This window comes from Phascolarctos cinereus, unplaced genomic scaffold (genome assembly GCF_003287225.1).
Source record: "Phascolarctos cinereus isolate Bilbo 61053 unplaced genomic scaffold, phaCin_HiC Scaffold_3;HRSCAF=262, whole genome shotgun sequence".
Taxonomy (NCBI): domain Eukaryota; kingdom Metazoa; phylum Chordata; class Mammalia; order Diprotodontia; family Phascolarctidae; genus Phascolarctos; species Phascolarctos cinereus.
Genome location: NW_027555736.1, coordinates 248,477,049 through 248,497,211, shown reverse-complemented (window position 1 = coordinate 248,497,211; position 20,163 = coordinate 248,477,049). Strand labels below are relative to the sequence as shown.

Below are 20,163 nucleotides of genomic sequence, written 5' to 3'. Positions count from 1 at the left end.
AAGTGCCTATTAGCTCAGTACATATTTGTTTGAGTCACAATAATGAGGTTGGCCCGGATCAATCTCATGCATGTTCTTCCACAGTTACCTCCTATAAGGTCAATAGTCTGAGTTAGAGACTCAATCTATGATCAAAGAGATCATACAAATATCCACAATAACTATACCAGAAAGTGACAATGCCACTTACCCCTAGATTTTCTTACCTACCTTTAAAAGTAGGCAAAATGTAATCCAATCATAGTCCAAATTAATAGTATTAATTTCAATTAGCTTGACTCCAAAGAAAAACTCATGAGAAATACACCACCATCCAAATCTGTAATGTATAAATTACTCTTCCTTTTTAGGGAGTTCGATCCCTTGATGGCACCTCCCTAATCTATTTTTTTTCCCTATTAAAAAAGCTACCTCAATTCTACATTTTAAACATTGTTAAACATTCTTTTAAAGTTCTAATAAAAAAATATTTTAAAGGAACAGTATCCTTTCCTATTCTACTATTCTCAACTATAACTTAAAAGGCAAATATCAAGTGAAGCAATACAGAACCTGGATGATGATAAATCACACCACTTATGATCATTATTTTTAGGCAGTTAAGAGGTACAGTACAATTACTTAGTTGCATTTTAAGAACCATCATCCTAAGAGTCTCAAATGCCTAAACCTTTTTATGTCTGATATACCTAAACTGCAACACTCTATTATTGTGGAGGTTAACTACCTATTTCTGCTTTTCCTTCTTTCTTGAAAGGATGTTGCAATGTCTTCTTTTTCTAGCTGACAGAAACTTTTCTAATCCAAGGAGTTAATCCTTTCTTTTCTCACTGAGGTATGATCCCAAAGGCCAGCTGCTCACCTACCCAAGTACTCCTAACTCTGAATTCTTAACTCCCTATTCTCATTATACTTTGATGGGGAATGCTTTCAATAGGAGTGAAGAAGGAAGAAGCCTAGTTAAATATCCCAGAAATTTATTGAACGTTCTGCTTGAGTACAATGAATGTAGAAAGAATGGGACTGTTTGCTTTTGGTGCTCCTGGTAAATCTCAAAGAGGCACTAAATGGAAGCGGCTGCCAATCAGAAGTAGAGATTGAAAACCTCAGGCCCAATTGTGTGGATGGTCTCAGCTTGTGAGGTTTTAGTCTCTTAGTGAAATTAGGCCACTCCCTTTAAAAGAGATCAATGTGCCAGCATTTGGGAGGGCATTTCACATGCTGGTCTGTTGAAACATTTAAATACTTTCAAATACAAAATATTCAGCTTTGAAGTTTTCAATACTGGAAAACTTTCAAGTCTACAGTGTCTAAGCCAAGAAGAGCTGGTCTGTGTTCCTCCAGTTGGACGCCCTTTCCCAAAAAAGTTAATCTTCAGCTTTGGCTTCCATTTCTTCAGCATCATCATCTCCGTCCACCTCAGCATTTTCCCTCTCAAGCCTCTCCAGCTGTCTCGCAAGCTCAGTTTCATCTGTGTCCGTAACCACTTTGGGCTGTGGAAAGAGGATCAGCATATTACACAAAATTTAAGAGCTAAGCAAGCAACCAATTCAGTTTCTCTGACACATTTTAATGTCTAGCAGTAAATTCTTCAAAATGGCAACTTTCATAATTGCCCTGTAAAATACCTGACAGTTTCAAAATAAATGATGTTATCGACAGTCACAAATAGAAGAAATTCTTGAATATTTTTCAATTTGAATAAAACAAAAAAACCCTGTGACCAGGCATTTTATTAAACTCTTAAAAACAACTTTAAAAAATAACATATTTGCGTTTGTGAAAGTGACTACTCTAGGGAACATCTAAAATACCACCAAAACGTGGAAAAAAGTTTGAATTTCAAAATAAGATCCACAGCAGGAATCACAGAATCTCAGAGCTTTTAGAGATAGAAAGGACCTTTGAGATTACATAAATCTAACTTCTTTATTCCCCCCCAACACAGAACAGAAAAAAAAGATGACTGCACATGCCAACTTTATGTACAACTTGCTATTCCTTTTTAATACAGAGTAAAGTCATCATGCTACTTTTTTTCCTTCGCTCTTCTGCCTCCTCTACCCTGCCTTAAAGGTGGTTGCCATTAGACACAAACATGTAAGGAGTAGAGCAGTGAAGCGGAGTAGAGTGCTGGGCCTGGAGTCAGAAAGACTAGCTTCAGATGATTGCTAATTGTCTGACCCTGAACAAGTTAGTCAACCTCTGTCTACCTTAGTTTTCTCATGTGAATGGTAATTAGCATCCTCCTAATAATGTTGCTGTGAAGATCTAATGAGAATTAATATTTGTAAAGTACTTTGAAAAACTTAAATTGCTGTATAAATGCCAGTTATTATTACTACTTTTATTGCTGTTATAGTAAAAAAGAGATAATTCACCAGCTGAGTGAAGAGTACCTAACATTCTAGCTTTGGACAAGTCAAAATCTGAATAATACTAATAGCAAATTTATTACTCCTGCCTCTCTCATCTTCTCTGGACATTTCTGTCATACATTCCAAGGCGGCATGAAAGTGGGTGGGGCAGGGGTTAATTGTAACCTCTTTATTTTGAGATTAATAACATTTTTTAGTTAAAAAGGAAAAGGTAATTTTTATATGAAACCTCAAAGAAGAAAATGAAATTGTATGCAACAAACTCTGGAAATATTTACTCATTTTCTCCCTTAAAGGGCCATTTCTCCCTCAAAAACAAAATCCTCAAGGCAGCTAGGTGGCACAGTGCATAGAGCACCAGCCCTGAAGTCAGAAGTACCTGAGTTCAAATCCGGCCTCAGACACATAACACTCACTAGCTGTGTGACTCTGGGCAAGTCACTTAACCCCAACTGCCTCACTAAATAAATAAATAGGGTTAAAAAAAAACAAAAAAACCCTCTAATAAGATCTGAGAGCCACAGAAATGAATAGTTTTCCACTGACAGCTCCTCTTATTAATCCAAAATACTAGTCCAAATACTTGTATCTGATTTTAATTTTTAAAATTTTGCTCATTCAGGTACACGTAAATTTTATTAATAAGAATAGCCATAATACTTCATTTCTCACCATGAAAGTTAAAAGTTTAATGGCATATAAATAACCAAGGCACTAATTAGGAGCCTTATAAAACCTCTCTCACCTCCATTTGAACATTGAAGACACCTCTTTTCTCCTCAATCTTTTCTTTGATGACAGCCATAGCCTGATTGAGGACAGACAGACCTTCTGTTCTCTCTAGGGTTGTAGTGGTCATCACATACCGAGGAGGTGCTATCAGGTTAATCTACAAGAGAAGGGAAGATAATAATTCCACCAAATTCTGAATACAATGAAACTCTCTTCACAGTATAAATTATTATATTAAATCATTAGTCCTATCCTTCTTATTTTAAAATACCATTTAGTTTAGGAACATCAGACCTGAGTGCTCAATGTCTCTTTCCATACAATCTTACCTCTGAGCAATTGCCTTATTTTATGATTAAGGGGAAAAAAAACCCCACATTATCATGGTCAGTCATAAACTCATCTAATATAAGGAATATACATGAACTAAAAAAGAAACTGCTTTCTTGTGAAGTAGGAAAATAGAATGACAAGACTAGATTTTTATGTGGATTGGGTGTCACTTACCTTGATGGGCATGTTTTCTGTGGAACAATTCAAACCTGCTCTCAGAGCTTCTTTTACAGCATCAATACCCTCATAACCATAACAAGCCACTTCGATATCTAAGAAATAGATAATAGTGAATTAACGTGAATAGAATGTCCAAAGATTTTAAGGTTTTAAAAATCTGACATAGATTTTCTGTATATAATATCTCATACCATGAATTCTCATTTACCTCAACTACACAACAAAATGGAAGCTACACTATTTTGTAATCTCATCATTTATTACTCATAAAGTTAAAGAGCTTATGTCCCCCCTTCATCTTTACACAAATTCTTCTAATGATTAAACTACCCCCCCCAAATTTAAGAAATCACTTTTGAGTTTGCTGAATTGATAATTGTAACAGGCTTCATTGCTACAACATATAAATTTTGTGAAAATTCAATAGCAGCAAAATAGTATATTCTAAGTATTCTTTCCTGGTAAAGATCAAAAGACTGGTATGTTTGCAAATACTTTTTCATTATACATTACTATATGGGGCAGCCAGGTAGCACAGTAGATAAAGCACTGGTCCTGGAGCCAGAAAGACAAAGAGTTCAAATATAGCCTCAGAGACTTACTAGCTATGTGACCGTGACCTCTTTGCCTCAGTTTCCTCAAAATAGCACCTACCTTGGAAGACTGTTGTGATCAATTGAAATAATAATTCCACAGTGCCTGGCACAGAGCAAACTTTATATAAATGTTGGCTATTATTCAATTTGCTTATCCAGAAATTTTTTATCCAGTAAGATTCATTATTAAAAGTTTTCTTAATGAATGCGAAATCTTAAACCAAAACAACTTAATATTTACCAGCTCGGATTTTGACAGCTTGTGGTGTCAAGCGCCTATTTATATTATCAATCAGCACTCGTCTTTCACGTTCATTCAAATCCAGTCCATCCAGGATCGAAGGGTCTCTGAAGCAAATTTAAAAAACTGAATGTGCTAATATTGACTGTGATATTACATACAAATTGTTAGAAACAAAATTTCTGGGGCTCTGAGGAAGATGGGCAATTTAATTAGGAGTTTTCTAATTCTTCTAACATTTCATTGTATCTACTATCTCTACACTGCCTGGCATAGTAACCTGCACTTCACAAATTTGCTTCATTAAATTCACCTTGTAATTAGAGCCACCCCTAAAAGTGTTACTACTGTTAATATATCTGAACATACTCATAGCTCTTTCCAATGACATACTAAGTTCTGACAGTTTCTGCAAATAATATACCCTCTTTGTAATCTCATTTCTAACTCTACAGTATCTTTTCGTACATGTCATCTTCTCTCCCTCAACAACTACCATCTTCATCACCTCTTGCCTGGATTACTACAACAATCCTAATTCTTCTCCCTGCTTCAAGTTTCTTCCCTCTCCAAGCCATCCTTTACACAACTACCAAAGTGATTTTCCTAAAGTGCCAATATGACCATGTTTCCTCAACAAACTCTAGTGGATCCCTAGTGCCTCTAAGATCAGATTTAAACTTTCCTGCTTGACACTTAAAAGCTTTCCCCAGCCTAGTTATTCTCTACCTTTCCAGTTTTCTTCTATAGGCATCTCTTTTTGCAGTAGTTCTTTTCCTGCTCCCTCCAGCTGCTAGTAGTGCCTAACCTGGCTTGTATCTTGCCTATACTTATGTACGCATGTTGCCTGTGCTTTAAAGGCAGAGGCTATTCTCTCTCAGCACAGTGCCTGGTACCTAGTAAGCACTGTTTAAATGGCGACATTTAAAATTAATGTATTATTTCCTTAAAAGGTACATGGGAAATCCAGACTGTCCAGTGGGCTGAAAATAAATTTAACAAATCACTTCCTTTTTCTTTCTATTTAGTCTTCAAGAGAGAACCTCATATGCAAAAGTCCAATGTAATGATATTCATCTAGTTGAGTACAGGAAGGTAGTAATAGTAAGACAGAACAAAAGCACCAAGATTCATATTGAACACATCTAGATTACCTTGCAACTATTAAAAAAATACCAAACCATGAACTATTTTACTTATTTATTAATCTGTTCTTATTGTGGATGGAAATGGAATACCGATGCCCTGGAATGGCACCTCAAACACCTGTGTGGCCATAGAACAAAGAAGCCCCTAATTATTTTTTCTAATTATGCTTTTAAGAATTTAATCTAAAGAAGGAATTAAAAGGAATTTTAGATGTATCAAACGCTCATTAAGCCAAGTGGAAATATAGTGACAACCTGTGCCTGGCATATAAGAGGTGATCAATAAATGCTGGTTGACTGATTATATGCCACATTAACCTAGACAAAATCTTGAAGGTCAACATCAAAATAGAAATTGTGGGAGTAGCCACAAGCAAATCAAAAGGCTCGAACCTCTCTGTATTCTTATATTGCTGTCGTTCCCGCCAGCAATGCCCCTACTCAATACAGTGGGAAATGAGAGACTGTGACGTTCAGTCTAAACAAAGAACACAAGATTTGGAGTCATCAGTTCAAATCCTACTCCTGACATTTACTAGCTATGTGACCTCGAGTATATCACTTAATCATTCTAGATCTCAGTTTCCTTACCTGTAAAATGGGGACAATACCTATATCTATCTCAAAGGAGCACTGCAAGGATCAAATTAGAATATGCAATACGTTGTAAACATTAAGGCAGCATGTAAATATCAGCTAAATAATTTCTTACTTGAAAAAAATGTGGAATGTACTTTTTAAAAAAAGTATAATAAGCAACACACAAATAAAATATGCAAATTCTTTGCCTTAAACAAGTCTCCCATGTTTGACTGTCATATCAACAGAAGGAACACCAAGGCCTTTTGTATGGTTGGTCTAAAATTCATCTTGAAAACCCACAGGTCAAAATCTAGGCATTAAGGGACCAATCAGGGTTCTAAATTTAGAGAATGCTCACAGCTAAATGAATTTGACAATCAACTTAAGTATCTCAGGAAATCCTTGAGAAGCAAAGGAAAAACATAGCCTGCTCATTCAGAGAACGGGCAAGGGTCAGATCAGTCTCAACTGTGAAATCTACTTCCTGTAAGGATTAGAGCTTGCTTACTTTAAGGGGCAAACAGAACCACTTGGACGTGACTTCCATTTAGGATGACTTGTAAGAAAATGGAACACAGAATAATTTTTGCCTATTTTAAAATCAGGGCAACTCAAGAGGAAAAGTGGCAGTAGCTGCATATCTTTAAAGCAATCTCAGTCTTTTAAATATCAAGATTTGGTTTTTTTGGTACAGAGCTATTATTCCATCAGTATTTGTTGAGTGCAAAATCTGTTTATAGTGCAGCATAGAAGACAGAGGGTTAGACTTGAAATTAGGAAGACCTGGTGTTCAAGTTCTCACTCAAAAAAATAGTAATTACATGAGCAAGTCAATTAACTTCTCAGTGTTCCCTGTAACTGCCTAAGATTTTAAGTTATAAACTAGTTGCTGATTCGCACTGATGGAAAGAACAAGATTTTACTATATTATTAAACTATTAAATGTTGTTAACAAGTGCATTAAGACTCTGCACCTGCCTTCTACGAGAGCAGAAATGCAATTTCTTAAAAAGATTCTTACGAGACTGCATGTTTAAATGCATCATAGGCACCATATCCTGGTCTCTTGTACTTGTCATCAAAGACCCAGGCAGTTCTCTGGAATAGGCTCTCCAGCTGCTCATCCTTACTGTACTCTAACACTTCAGCAACATGGCGAAGGATGCTATAAACCTAGAATCAGAAAGGGAGGTTTAACAATTTGAAAAACACTCATCTGCATTACCATCACTTTGGTTTTTAGACTGTGTTAATTTCCTGGTGATGTTGCTCCACAGTCTTCATTCCCTTCCCCCATTTAATTTATAAATGAAACGAAATTAAAGCTCTGTGTGTGTGTGTGTGTGTGCGCGTGTGTGTGGCACCAGCCAAGACTACTCTCCCTCTCAGATACAATTCCAAATAAAGCAGGTAAATAATTTTTTGTTTTTGGGGAAAAGGGAAGGTAGGTCCTGGATCTGTGATTTAGTCAGTGTAGATCAATGGTGTCAAACTCAAAAAGAATGGATCCTAGAGGCAGCTTCTCCCAGACACCTCTGCTATAGCCCACTCAAGAAACATCTCCTATGAATGTAACATAACATTTGGATTTTTTAATATAGAACTCAACATTTTGCTGTAGTTCATTTGAGTATACAACAATTAAGAGTTTCTGTAATAAAGCTTTCTGCACATATTAAAGGTTGCTATCAAAAGGAATTATCTTGGGGCAGCTAAGTGGTGCAGTGGATAGAGCACCGGCCCTGGATTCAGGAGGACCTGAGTTCAAATCCGGCCTCAGACACATAACACTTACTAGCTGTGTGACCCTGGGCAAGTCACTTAACCCCACTGCGTAGCCGCTCCCCCCCAAAAAAATTGTAAAAAAAAAAAAAGAAAAAAAAAGGAATGTTATCTGCAATATGCATTCTCTCCGTAAGAAAATAAACTTGAGTGGTTATTATTTTTTTCTGTAAGAAAGCTCAAGTCTTCATACTTTTAGTCTCATAGAATTTAGGGATAGAAAAGATAAACTATCTAGCTCATCTCCCTCAGTTTACAGATGAGGAAGACCAATGAAGTCGAATCACTTGCCAAGGATCACAAAGGTAACATTAAGTGATAACCAGCAATTTTTTTTTTAACCATTAATTTATTGGGATTTTGACATTATTTTAGAGAGGGCATGGGACAAGGGAGAAAATTACCTCTGAAATTAGAACAAAAAAAGAACCAATGGTACAAAAGACAAATTATGATCCCAGGAAAATGGAACAAACAACATAAACATGGGTATGGGTAGTGAATCTGGATGGGAGTTGGCAAAAGATAAAAAACTAAAACACAGAAATGATGAAGCATGCATCAATGGAAATGGGCAAGACTTCAAGGATCCATGTGGGTATTCCTCCACACAGACTGCATTATAGCTCCAATTTGTAGTAGACAGTTTCATGACTGCTCTAATGAACCCAGAGTCGCTTGCACACCACACTGAGGCCTCTGAGGTAGAGCTTTAGTGAGATACACAATGAATAGTAATAACTGGCATTCATACAACACTGCATGGTTCACACAGCACTTACATACTAAGTACCAGAGCCAGTAAAGCTCAGGTCATCTGCCTCCAAGTCAGTGCTTCTACTACCTCAAGGCTTCTCCTGGCCCATGACTGACATGCAGGGACACTTCCAGAAAGGACTAAATGGGAGGGGTGGGGGGAACCAGAAAAGCAAAAACAGCAATAACAACAAACCAGTTTACAGATCCTTTGCTGTCCTTCCAAGCTCAGAGATCTTGTAAGCTGTTACCCAAGTCCTACTCCTCCTTAAAACAGAAAGCAGGATGTATCTGTGATCCTCATCCCCAAAGAAAAGAGCCAAAAGGAGCCAAAAAATGGCTAAACTTCCAAAATTTACAGAAAAGGGGACTACCTAATTAGCCACCAACCAAAACTAGCAGAAATCATGTAAATTGGCTAAAAGCTACCTTAAAACAATAACTTTCAACACTAACTTCCTTACACTGGATATAAAACTGTAGCATATCATCGCTGAGGTCTCCTTATTGTGAAACCTCTCTGACTCCAAGAGTCTCTTTTAACAATTTTAAAGCCAACAGCAAACGTAGGAATATCTATTAGAGCCACTAGTCTGTCCTCAACCTAACCAATGAATATTCTCTTGAAATTAGTCTTGATTTCATATTATTTCAAAATATAACATGCCATCAATCATGTATGTTCCTTTGAGTTATGGGAAGGCAATCTGGTTGCAAAGGACACTGATTTAAACAGTTTTCTTCTAATATTAAACTTACAGTTTTGGATTTGGTGAATTTGTCTTCACATTTGATTGCTTCTTCTGGAGAAACTCTTCTTTTTGACAAATCGATATATCCTGATGTGAGGAAATTAAGAAAAATTAGGATTTCCAAACAATGTTCTTGAGATCACAACTTTTACTCTCAAGATAAATATTCAGAATTTGGAGTCAGAAGACCTATTTCAATTCCTAGCTCTTCTACTTGCTTCTTGAATGGATTAAAATAAGTTACTTAACTTAAATCTGAGTTTTCTCTCTATACAAAGGAGACTGGGTACTCTAAAACCTATAATCCTATGGATCCACTGTGAATTCAAGTCTCCCTCAACATTATTTTCAAATTGAAATGTGAGACTTTAACATTTGTCCCATGCATATTTCAGCTTGCTAGTTTCAGAATATTATTAACTACTAGTGGAGATGTTCTTCAATCTTGAATGCTTCCTAATAAATTACATTCACACTGGTTATCTCTCATTGATTTGTGCCATCTGAAAATCTGATGAACATGGGGTCATGCAAATTGTTGAAAAAAAAAAAAGAGAAGGATAAAGCAAAGATCAGAGCCCAGTGACAACAAAAAAGATACCTAGCCCAGGTTAATCCATCAATTGGCAATCTTTAGGAATGCTTGTTGACTCTACAAATCTATTTAACCCTCCTACATTTTTCCATTTTGACTGCCTATGTTGTTACTTCTCTCCAATCTATCCTTATATATGTCTACTCTGTCCAAAACTTTCTGGTCATTTCCTACTGCCTACAGATTAAATGTCATATTATAGGTCATTCTGCTATAACTCAATATATGCTATGCAAAATTATGCAATAAAACAACAGAACTTATGGAAAACATGGGTTTGGGGAATAACATTCCAAAACTTGTCAGTAACACATTCAAAAAAGATAGGAACATAATAAAAAATTGTAGCACAGTTTTATAAATGTCAATTGGTTAAGAAATACAATAACATATAATATATATAATGTATATAATATATAATAATATAAATACAGTAATATACAATAAATAATACAATAGCCCTAGGCTGCTGGTCAGCCTGTGCCATATAGTAGAAGGGCAAGGGAGTGATGTGCACCAGCCTCAATTCTTCTCCTTTCACAGCTCCTACTACACCAGAAGATATACAATAAATATGGCCCTTTACTTTGACAAAGACCTGAAGCTTACTTGTGGAGGTGCAGAAGCAAACTTGAAATTTGTGTTATGCTCAAAACGTTCCCTAATATGTCACTCACACTGGAACAAATTTACCCTATTGAAACAGGTGTTATAGCAGAAGTAAGTGTACTTTGCCTGGAATTCAAGGTCCTTAAGCCTCCTCTCAAATTATTTCCTACCTGTGCTTTATTTATAATCCAGCCAAGCCACTCTGTCCCCAAATATGCTCTGAGGTTTGTTCCTGTACCTTTACTCATGTTAGAATGTCCTCTCTTCCGTCAATTCCATGTTAAATTCCTATTTATCCTTTAAGGCCAATGCAAGTGCCACCTTCTCCAGAAAGTCTTCCTAAACCCAATACTTGCCAGTTAACAACCTTTTCATGTATTATCTGTGTATGCCTAATTCCTATGCTAAATTAAATTCCTTTAGATCAGAAATGTCTTATGTATCCTCCTTTGTTGTTTAAAGTGGTCTGCATAAAGCAGGCACTTAGATTTTTGTTGAACTGAACTGAAAGGAAGCAATGTTGGTTTTGCATGACTTGTTTTCAATGAACCAATATTAACTCAGTGATTATTGCCACCCTTTCTAAATGCTCAAAAACTACCACTTAATAACCTGCTATGTAATTTTGCCTAGATGCATATCAAACTGATTTATCACTTTTTTGAATTTACCTTCTCTCTTCTGAAAATAGAGACATTTGCAGAAGCTGAGGCTGTCTAAGTGACTTAGTCAACAATGCAGAGCTAATAAGTTGAAAAACTAGAATGCAACTTAACCTGATCGGTCACCCAGTACTTTTTTCATGACATCATGTGGCATCCTTACTATTTTCCTTACCCATCTTGGGATTCAATTTTGTTCTAACCAAATTTGCTCTACTTTTTTAAGTTAGAAGATTGTTCTCCTTGATGGAAATAAAAGTTGCATAGTTCTTTCTCTGATATCTGCTTTTTAATTTCATTTTATTACCAGGGCCATATTCTATCATTCCTCTCCTCAAATTGAGAAAACAAGATACCCCCCCCAAACACGTGTAGTCAAAACGAATCCCACATAGGCTATGTCCATATCTATATCCATCTGCCCATACCCTGCTCCCACCCCCACTCCCCATCTGCCTTGAGTCCATGACTTTTCTACCTGGAGGCTGGCATCTGCTACCTATATGCCTTTTTTCATTGCCCCTTTAATTAGTAATATCAATAGAGAGACACAAACTTGCCAAAGACATCTATCAAAACCAGTGAGGAAGTTCAAGCAAGAGTCCCAATGAAAGAGGGATTCTTGTTAGATGTTCAGATCCTACCGATGCTTCTGTCTGCCAGATGTGCCTGCTGCACTGAGTCCCAGAGCAGTGCATGTGAAAGCCACAATCACTTAGAGCTTGGCTTCACCTTCCCCACAAGAAAAAACAAATGGATTAAAAATGACTGTTGTCCAGACTATGATACTTGGCTGAATGAACAAATTATAGGAGAAAGGAAACTGACTGGATTGCATTTTGGAAGCTGAGCAGTACTTTTAATGACCCCAAGCTTTACCCTGAAACAAGGGTAAACATCAATGGAGAGGTGGATGTTGGATTTTAACAGCCTACGATATGCTGCCAAAAACAATAATTACATACCAAAAGACATCATCAAAGAAGCAAACAAAAGAAAGCGGAGGTGGGCCAGTCATGTAATGAAAGGGGAAGGATAATAGATGGAGAGCTACGTGTTCTCCTGGGACCTACCCTAGTGTCAAAGAAACTAGAGAAATGCCCGTGGCATGCTGGATCCGGCCCTATTGAGGACACAAATAGAGCTGCATAAGATGAAGTATGTACGGATGGGCACATATGAATTAGACCACAGGTCTTACAATGCTGAGTAACAGCTTTTAAGAATCAGGAAGATTCCCTCATCTCACCTTTGATAACAGCTGTGTGCCTATGGGAAAGCCACTTTATTTTTCTGTGCCTCAGTTTTCTCAACCATAAATAAAATAGAGATGACACCTTGCTATTTGGTTAAGGATACATCTGTAAAGCACTCTACAAATTCTTAAATTACTCTTACAATTACACTCTTAAATTCCCAACTTAGTTATTCTTAAGGAATAGAAATATACACACAAAAATAATTTTAAAAGCTGTCCAAGCAATCAAGACAGTGGTAGTTGCCTAAGAGGAAGTACAAACAAAAAGCTATATTCTTTTGTCAGTTTTTGCTTTGGGCAGAAAAATAATCAACTAAATAGTTAAACTGATCCCTTTAAACAACTTTGGGAAGTGTATAACAGAAGGAACAAAAAGTGTAAGACTACATTCTGTCCCCAAAGGACATAACAGAAATTATCTAGCTTTCTAAATCTAAAAAGGAAAGACAGAGGCTTAGTTAATGGTATCAAATTATTATTTGATTATTATTGAGTACCTGGCTAGGTAGCCAGCATTATGGGAAGTTCCATGAAGGAGAAAAAAGAAATTTAAGACCAAGTCCCTGTTTTCAAGAAGCTTATAATCTCCTTCAGAAGTTAAACATGTGAAACAGAGTAATATAAGATGGTCCATAAAGAAGTGGTAAACAATATTGGACAGTATAAATTCAATAAGCTCTCAACTCTGCATTCATTCTCTCCTCTCTTCCCAATCTCAGTCCCTTAATTAGCCAGTTCAAATCTACACTACTTTCTAAGGTCAAATCCCTTATTCCTAATCACCACTCATTCCTCACCAAATTCCAACTCTGGAACACTCCCACTATATGGCTCCTTTCTGTTCCTACTGCTGGATTTAATGTACTTTAACAGAAATAAACTAGATGTAGTCAAACCGTGGTTTTATATACAATCCCCATTTTCTGACCTTCTTTGCTGTATGGAAATGTTCATGTTTGTTGGTGATTTTTTTTAGTTTACTGGAAAAAAAAAAGATTTAGTCTCATATTTTACTGAAAAGAGAGACTTTCAACTCACCCTTCTCCTTTTATCCTATATCCCTTTAACATGGTCTCTTTCCTTTACTCTAGTTTCTGGCACAGACAGCCTTTCTACTTACCAGGACACCAAGCTCTCCCTACGTGAACCCTCATTCCCCTTTTCAATCTACTACTTGCACCTACAAATATGTCAAAGTGTCTCCCATCCTGGGAAAGACAACTCACTAGGTCCTAACATACCCTGTATTATCCCTTTCTCAGGAACTATTTTTTAAAAGTTACCTATCTCAACCCTCTGCAATCTGATTTCCAATCTTATAACAACAGATTATTCTCTCTGAAGTCACCAATGGTCTCTTGATAGCCAAGTCTAACAGTCTTGTCAAATCTTCACCTTCCTTGTTCTCTCTGCAGTGTTAACAATGCTTTCTTCCTGGATCCTCTCTTTTCTCTGGGTTTTTGTGACACTATTCTTTCTTGGTTTTTCTTTCTACCTACAGAATCACTTTTTCTCAAGTCTCCTTTGGTTGGCTCATTTCATGGCCCCTAATTTCAGGAATACTCCAAGGTTTTGTCTTGGGCCTTGTTCTCTCATCCCTCTATCATCTCTTTCTAGGTGATCACATCATCTCCCACAGGTTTAATTATCACTGCTAATGCAGATGACTCCCATAACTATATATGGAGCCCTTGTGTCTTTACAGGGCTCCAGGCTCGACATCACTACTCTGTATCTACTTGACATCTTGAACTGGAAAGCATGATATTTTAAACACATTCAAAAGTGAATCCATTATTTATGTCCTCAAACCTGGACCTCTTTTGAATTTTCCTATTTCTATCCAGAACACCACTGTCCTTCTAGGTACCCAGTTCCCAACCATGCTGCTGCCCCTTCTACTTTCTCTTTCCCTCCCCTCTCATACTAATAAGGTGCTAAATTGTGCTGTTTCTACTTCAACGACATTTCTTGTACCTGTCTCCTCCTTTCTACTCACTACGTGACACAGTGGGGCAGCTAGGTGGTACAGTGAAGACCTGAGTTCAAATCGGGCCTCAGACACTTACTAGCCGTATGACTTCACCTAGCTTGCCCCAGTTTCCTCCAGCTTTAAAATGAGCTGGAGAGGGAAGTGACAAACCACTCTAGTATCTTATGCCAAGAAAACCTCAAATGGGGTCACAAAGAATCAGACACAACTGAACAACACATAGTCCAGGCCCTTATCTCACCTGGACTGTTGCAACAGCCTCCTAATTTGTCACCCCGTCTTAAGTTTTTCTCTTGTCCAAACCATCCTCTACATCGATGCCAAAATGACTTTCCTAAAACAGTTATTCTTCTACTCAAAAAACTTTAGTAGTTACTTACTACTTCTAGGATAAAGCATAGACTCTTGTCACCTTCACAAACTGGCTCCATCCTAACTTTTTGGACTGATTACACACTTTCCCACCACACACACAAACCTTCCCATTTCTCATACACAGTGTTCCATTTCTATAGTTCCTGTGGTGTGTGCCTTTGCACAGGCTAAATGCACTCCCTCCTTACTTCTCTCACTAAGGCATTATTTTCTATATAAAGTCCCTCTTCATCTCCCCAGCTGCTGGTTAGTGCTTTCCCCTCAAATCACTGTTTACTTATTTTGTATATACTGACATGTGTACATGTTGTATCTATCTTCTTGCTTAGATTACGAGCTTATCATGTTTAATAAATGTCATTTGATTGTTTTAACATTCATCATTACCACACCTTCCAAATTACCCAAAATATTTAATAAGTACCTACCAGCTGCAAGGCAGTGGGAATACACAGGTGATAAACCAGGATAGTTCCATGCAAGAGCTTAGGGACTGCATGAAATGCATGCATAAGTATAAAGATGGAGTTGTGATGAATGCAAAGGAAAGATGCAGGTAGTTTTCTTGGGAAATACGAGTATGGAGAAATCATTTTTAGGTGGCTCAATTAGGGAAGACCTCATCAATCCATGACACCACCAAATCTGGTGTCAGCTAAGGTGGGCCTTGAGGAAAGAAGACAGACAGGGATGAAAATGCAGGCATGTGGGAATGAGTGAGAAGAAGGCAAGTTGTGATAGTAGATTTTACAATTCAGGCCTGCAATTCTTCGATGAGAATTGCTTTAATGTTTATACAGAAGGGAAGGTTATTAAAGGAGTCAAAGAAATACACCATAAAAGGGGTTGATTAAGCCATGCTTATTAAAAAAAATAGTACTTGACACTTTTTATTTGAAGTAGACAATTTACAAAAATATTCAAAAACCGTGATTCCGACATTCAAATCAAGAACAATTTCCTAGTTCATTTTTAACTTACCTTTTTCTTTGTCCACTCTAATGACAACCACACATTCATTTCTGCCAATTCTGATGAGTTTGTTAATGGAGCGGATACGCCTTCTAGAGAGCTCACTAAGAAGAATCATGCCCTCAATATTGTTGTATTCCAATAGGCTGACATAAGCTCCCATTTCAGCAATGGACCGTACATTCACCATTACTACATCTTCCACTTCAGGAAATTTGTGCTGGTAGAATCTACAACTTAGTCCTGGCATTCTGCAATTGGAATGAAAAAACCAAACAGTGCTCAGACGGAAGCCAACACAAAGTTTATAGGTTTAAGGTGGCGAAATTTCTATATCTTGACACCAAAAAGAAAAAAGTGTTGCTTATTTTCAAATTTTAACCATTTTCTGAGTACACTATGAAGAAACAAATTTTATTTCTAATTTTGCTAAAGATTTTTGTGGCGCATGGGTGTGTCTTTACCATTAGTTTCAAGGAGATACTGTAAAAATAATTAGTGTCTGTAAAACACTGAGAACTAAGGATGAAAGGTATTGCCCAGGAGTAAAGTACTATTAATACTCCCATTTTAAGCAATATCAAACGATGGGTAGGGCAGCATTGTTGTTATAAATATGTTCTAGTCTGTCAAGGAAGTAAAACCAGAAGCATGCTTTCTTCACAGCAGATAAGATTAAAACTCATACTGTAATTTTTTAAAAAATATTTTTTAAAAATCCAACCAAAAGACAACCACCTCACCCTAGCCTTAATTTCTCTGAAAACAGGTGTTACCACGTATATTAAGAGGAGAAAAAAGAGTTGTGATAACACTATCACAAACAAGGAAATAATTTCAGACACATAGAAGGACTAGCTTAATTAAATGCCACAAAAAACAAACAAACAAAAAAACCCCGAATGCCACTTTTTTCTAGGAGGTTCTTTCTCTTTTGCCACTTGAATTTGCTCATACATCCATGTTGAGATCCCTCGGTGTCTTGTAACTTTTCTACATTCAATACCACAGATGCAAGTCCATTTCTCCAATTTAAAAAAAAATATTGTCTTGCCTTCCACTTTTCTCATTACTCCTATACTTAACTGTAAACACAAGCCATGATCCCCCAAACCCCCCAATATAACTAACCCAGTTACTGTAAATAGCTTTATTGAATAAGATTAAGGTACTGCAACTGTAGTGTTTTCATCAGGCTTCTTCTCTTCATCGAACTTGGATGGGGAGGTATCTGCTTGAGGAAGATAAGGTCTAACCACTTCGGAAGACATCTTTGTCCAGCTTGCAAGACATGAGGTGAAAAATCACACAACCAAGTCACACATTCCACTCAGTGCAGTGAAAAGTCTCTTCCCTGTTATTTACAAAATCTTCTTTGGCTGTCCTTTTATTCTTGTTCCTTGTAGCTGTTCATCCTGCCTTGCAATAGTGACCTTTCCCCAATTCTTACAGCTTTTTATTTTTCCATTATGCTTCTTGCTCCTGAGAATTAGTATTTCCAGTGTTTCCATTTCTGGATACTCTCTAGTTCTCATTGCAATACTTGTGAAATAATAACAATCTCTGGGACCACAACTCTCCTGGTCATATTTTCTATATTATTCCATCACTAGGTTCAGTTGCAGGATGGTAGACACAAGAGGGGATGCTGAAGCCTTTGCATTCTCAATTTCCAATATTTCAATGGTGATAGGGCTTCATAACTTCTTGCCTTGTCTCTCCCTCTCTAACCATCCTTCGCACAATTGCCAAAATAATCTACTGGAAAACACCAGAAACATTTCTACTTCATCACAATCCAATGAATGTGAGAACTTCCTCTACAATATAGAATTCAAGAAATCCATTATTTCAAAGCCCCAGGGAGTTGTCTGAAGCACAACAAGGTAAAGTGACTTTTGCCCAGAGGTCTAAGTGTCACAGAGTGAATGAACCCAAGACTTCCTGATTCTAAGAATCGGCAGTCTATCCACTTCACCACACTGCTTCTACTTATAAAATAACATGGTATTTCATTACACATAAAAGTTTGCTGCCTTACCAAATCCCACATAAATAATACCGCACATCAAACAACTTAATAAATTCTTTTGAATCAGAGAACTGTGATGCCTTGGCGTTCAATGGCAGGCTGGTTATTTTGGTCAGTTCTGCTACTTAGTCATGGGATCTTGGGAAAATTGCTTAGCCAGCTTCTTTCTCTGAAAAATAGGGTTAATACTACTTTATAGGAGTAAATGAGGGTATAGCTATGAAGATGATTTATCAGCTATGAGCACTATACAAGGAGTTAACCCATCATATAACAGATTAAGAAAAAAACAATTCCCAAATGGCTAAAATTAAGATATTTCTATTTTTCAAACTTCAAAAAGTAATTTAGTAAGAAAATGGAGAAAAAAATTATCTTAGACATTCCTTTAAACTTAAAATGAGGGGCAGCTAGGTGGCGCAGTGGATAGAGCACTGACCCTGGAGTCAGGAGGACCTGAGTTCAAATGCGGCCTCAGACACCATGACACTTACTAGCTGTGTGACCCTTGGGCAAGTCACTTAACCCCACTGCCTAGCCAAAAAAAAAAAAACATTAAACTTAAAATGAAACAGTATTTCTTATACTACAAAAACTCAGTTATTGAACATTTATTAACCTCTTACTCCTTACAAATATTAAAAAAGAAGCGGCCTATCCCTAAGGAGTTTACGTCCTATCAGAGGAGGAGAGAGCAGAGAGAGGGGTAGGAGGAGAGAGGGAAGGAGAGGAGAGAGAATGTGTTTGTATGTATATAACAGCTAGGGGCAAGACCTATGATGTTACTGATACAAGGAAATGCTGCACTTTCTTCCAGAGAGTTGCTCACATAACCGAGAGATTAAGTGGCTTGCTCGGAGTCACACAACCAGTATGCCTCAGATGTGAGACTCGAACCCAGGTTCCTTGGATCACACGCCAATTCTCCATCCACTGTGCTACACTTACACAAAATAAACTGCAACTAATTTTCAGGCAGGGCAAGTAATCGACTTTTCGGGAAAAATTGTGAAAGATCACAGAATGGACGCTGTATGTGATAGTGAAATTTCACTGATGTGTTCAAACACAAAACTGAAAACGCTAAACTCTAGAATTCCGAAATCACAGCACAGCCAACTTTATGCCAACCTGACCACGATTCTAACTCTACAGCTTATTAAGCCAAGACCTCGGGCAACGTCACTTCTACCTCCCAGAGCCAGTTTTTCCATTTGTACAACGAGATGAACATGACCCCAGATTTGAGACTCCCGATCCTAACGAAAAAGAGCAGCGCTCCTTCACCACTTCTACTTCAGGGTTATCCCTATAGAATTAAACCCTGGATTTTCGAGACACCGGAGACCGGGCCCATAAACGTCTCGCTCGCCCATTTGTGCTCTTTCAGGGTTTTTCTAGCAGCCCCGTCGTACTCTCAGAGGTTGGAACGACAGGTCCCCGATTCCCCCAGCAGCACGTCTGGCCCAGGGTCTGGCGGGCGGAACGAGGGAGGGCCTGGGAAGGGGGGGCGGTGGAGGCCCCTGCACACAAAGCCCGGAAGTCGGGTAGTCCCCGCAGACCCAGCCGCCTGGGTCCCCACTCCGGGAGGGCCGAATGTGGAGGGGGTGGGAGGTCACAGAGCTCTCCGGCCGCCGCGGCCACACCCCCCACGAGGCCTCTCCCGGGAGCCCACGAGGCCGAGGCCGAAGCGGCCCCCTCCGGGCCCGTCTCACCATGAGCGCCTCTCCCTCCGCACGGCCGCCTTCGCCAGCCACGAGGCCGCGACGGCTGCCGGCGCGAGGCAGGGACAGACGAGGGAGGACAGCAGCGGGCGGCCGGCCGGCCCAGCGCTTCCGCTCGCTTGCCTGTCCTCGCCCCAGAGGAATGGGACGGGGGGAACTGAAAGGGAAGGAGGAGTCACCTGAAATCTGTGAGTGAGGGTCCCGAACCGGGTCCCCGCGCCGCTCTCTACACTCCGGGAGATGCCCAGAACTCGGGCCGCACCAGAACCAGCCGCCGCTGCCCTCAGCGTGCGTTGAGACCGGGCTTTCTGCGCCTGCGCGGCCACCCCTCACCCCTTACGCAGGCGCCGACGTCGGCGAGACCTTTTTTTTTCTTTATTTAACCATAGAGTCTCAGTCTTCCCGGGAGGGAGGGGGCGCTGGGCAAGTGGGTGACGTTGCTGACCTTTAGGAAAGGGGAAAG

General features: G+C 38.6%; 1 protein-coding gene across 1 annotated transcript; it reads right to left on the bottom strand.

Annotated features, from left to right (window-relative positions):
• Window positions 1–960: 960 nt before the first annotated feature.
• On the bottom strand, window positions 961–20,036 carry EIF2S1 (eukaryotic translation initiation factor 2 subunit alpha). The gene is made up of 8 exons (XM_021004656.2): window positions 19,880–20,036; window positions 15,954–16,195; window positions 9,488–9,567; window positions 7,212–7,363; window positions 4,461–4,567; window positions 3,618–3,715; window positions 3,124–3,267; window positions 961–1,493 (listed from the first exon to the last, which is right to left on the bottom strand). Exons 2-8 carry the CDS (start codon window positions 16,192–16,194, stop codon window positions 1,368–1,370), a joined length of 948 nt encoding a protein of 315 aa, XP_020860315.1. The 5' UTR covers window position 16,195; window positions 19,880–20,036; the 3' UTR covers window positions 961–1,367.
• Window positions 20,037–20,163: the final 127 nt, after the last annotated feature.

Bases quoted from the DNA above. Each gene is read 5' to 3' on its own strand.
- EIF2S1 (XM_021004656.2), bottom strand. From the start codon at position 16,194: ATGCCAGGACTAAGTTGTAGATTCTACCAGCACAAATTTCCTGAAGTG. The intron at 4,568-7,211 runs GTAAGAATCTTT...AATTTGCTTCAG, and splicing joins GCATTTAAACATGCAGTCTC to AGACCCTTCGATCCTGGATG. The intron at 3,268-3,617 runs GTAAGTGACACC...CTTCTCTTGTAG, and splicing joins CAGAAAACATGCCCATCAAG to ATTAACCTGATAGCACCTCC.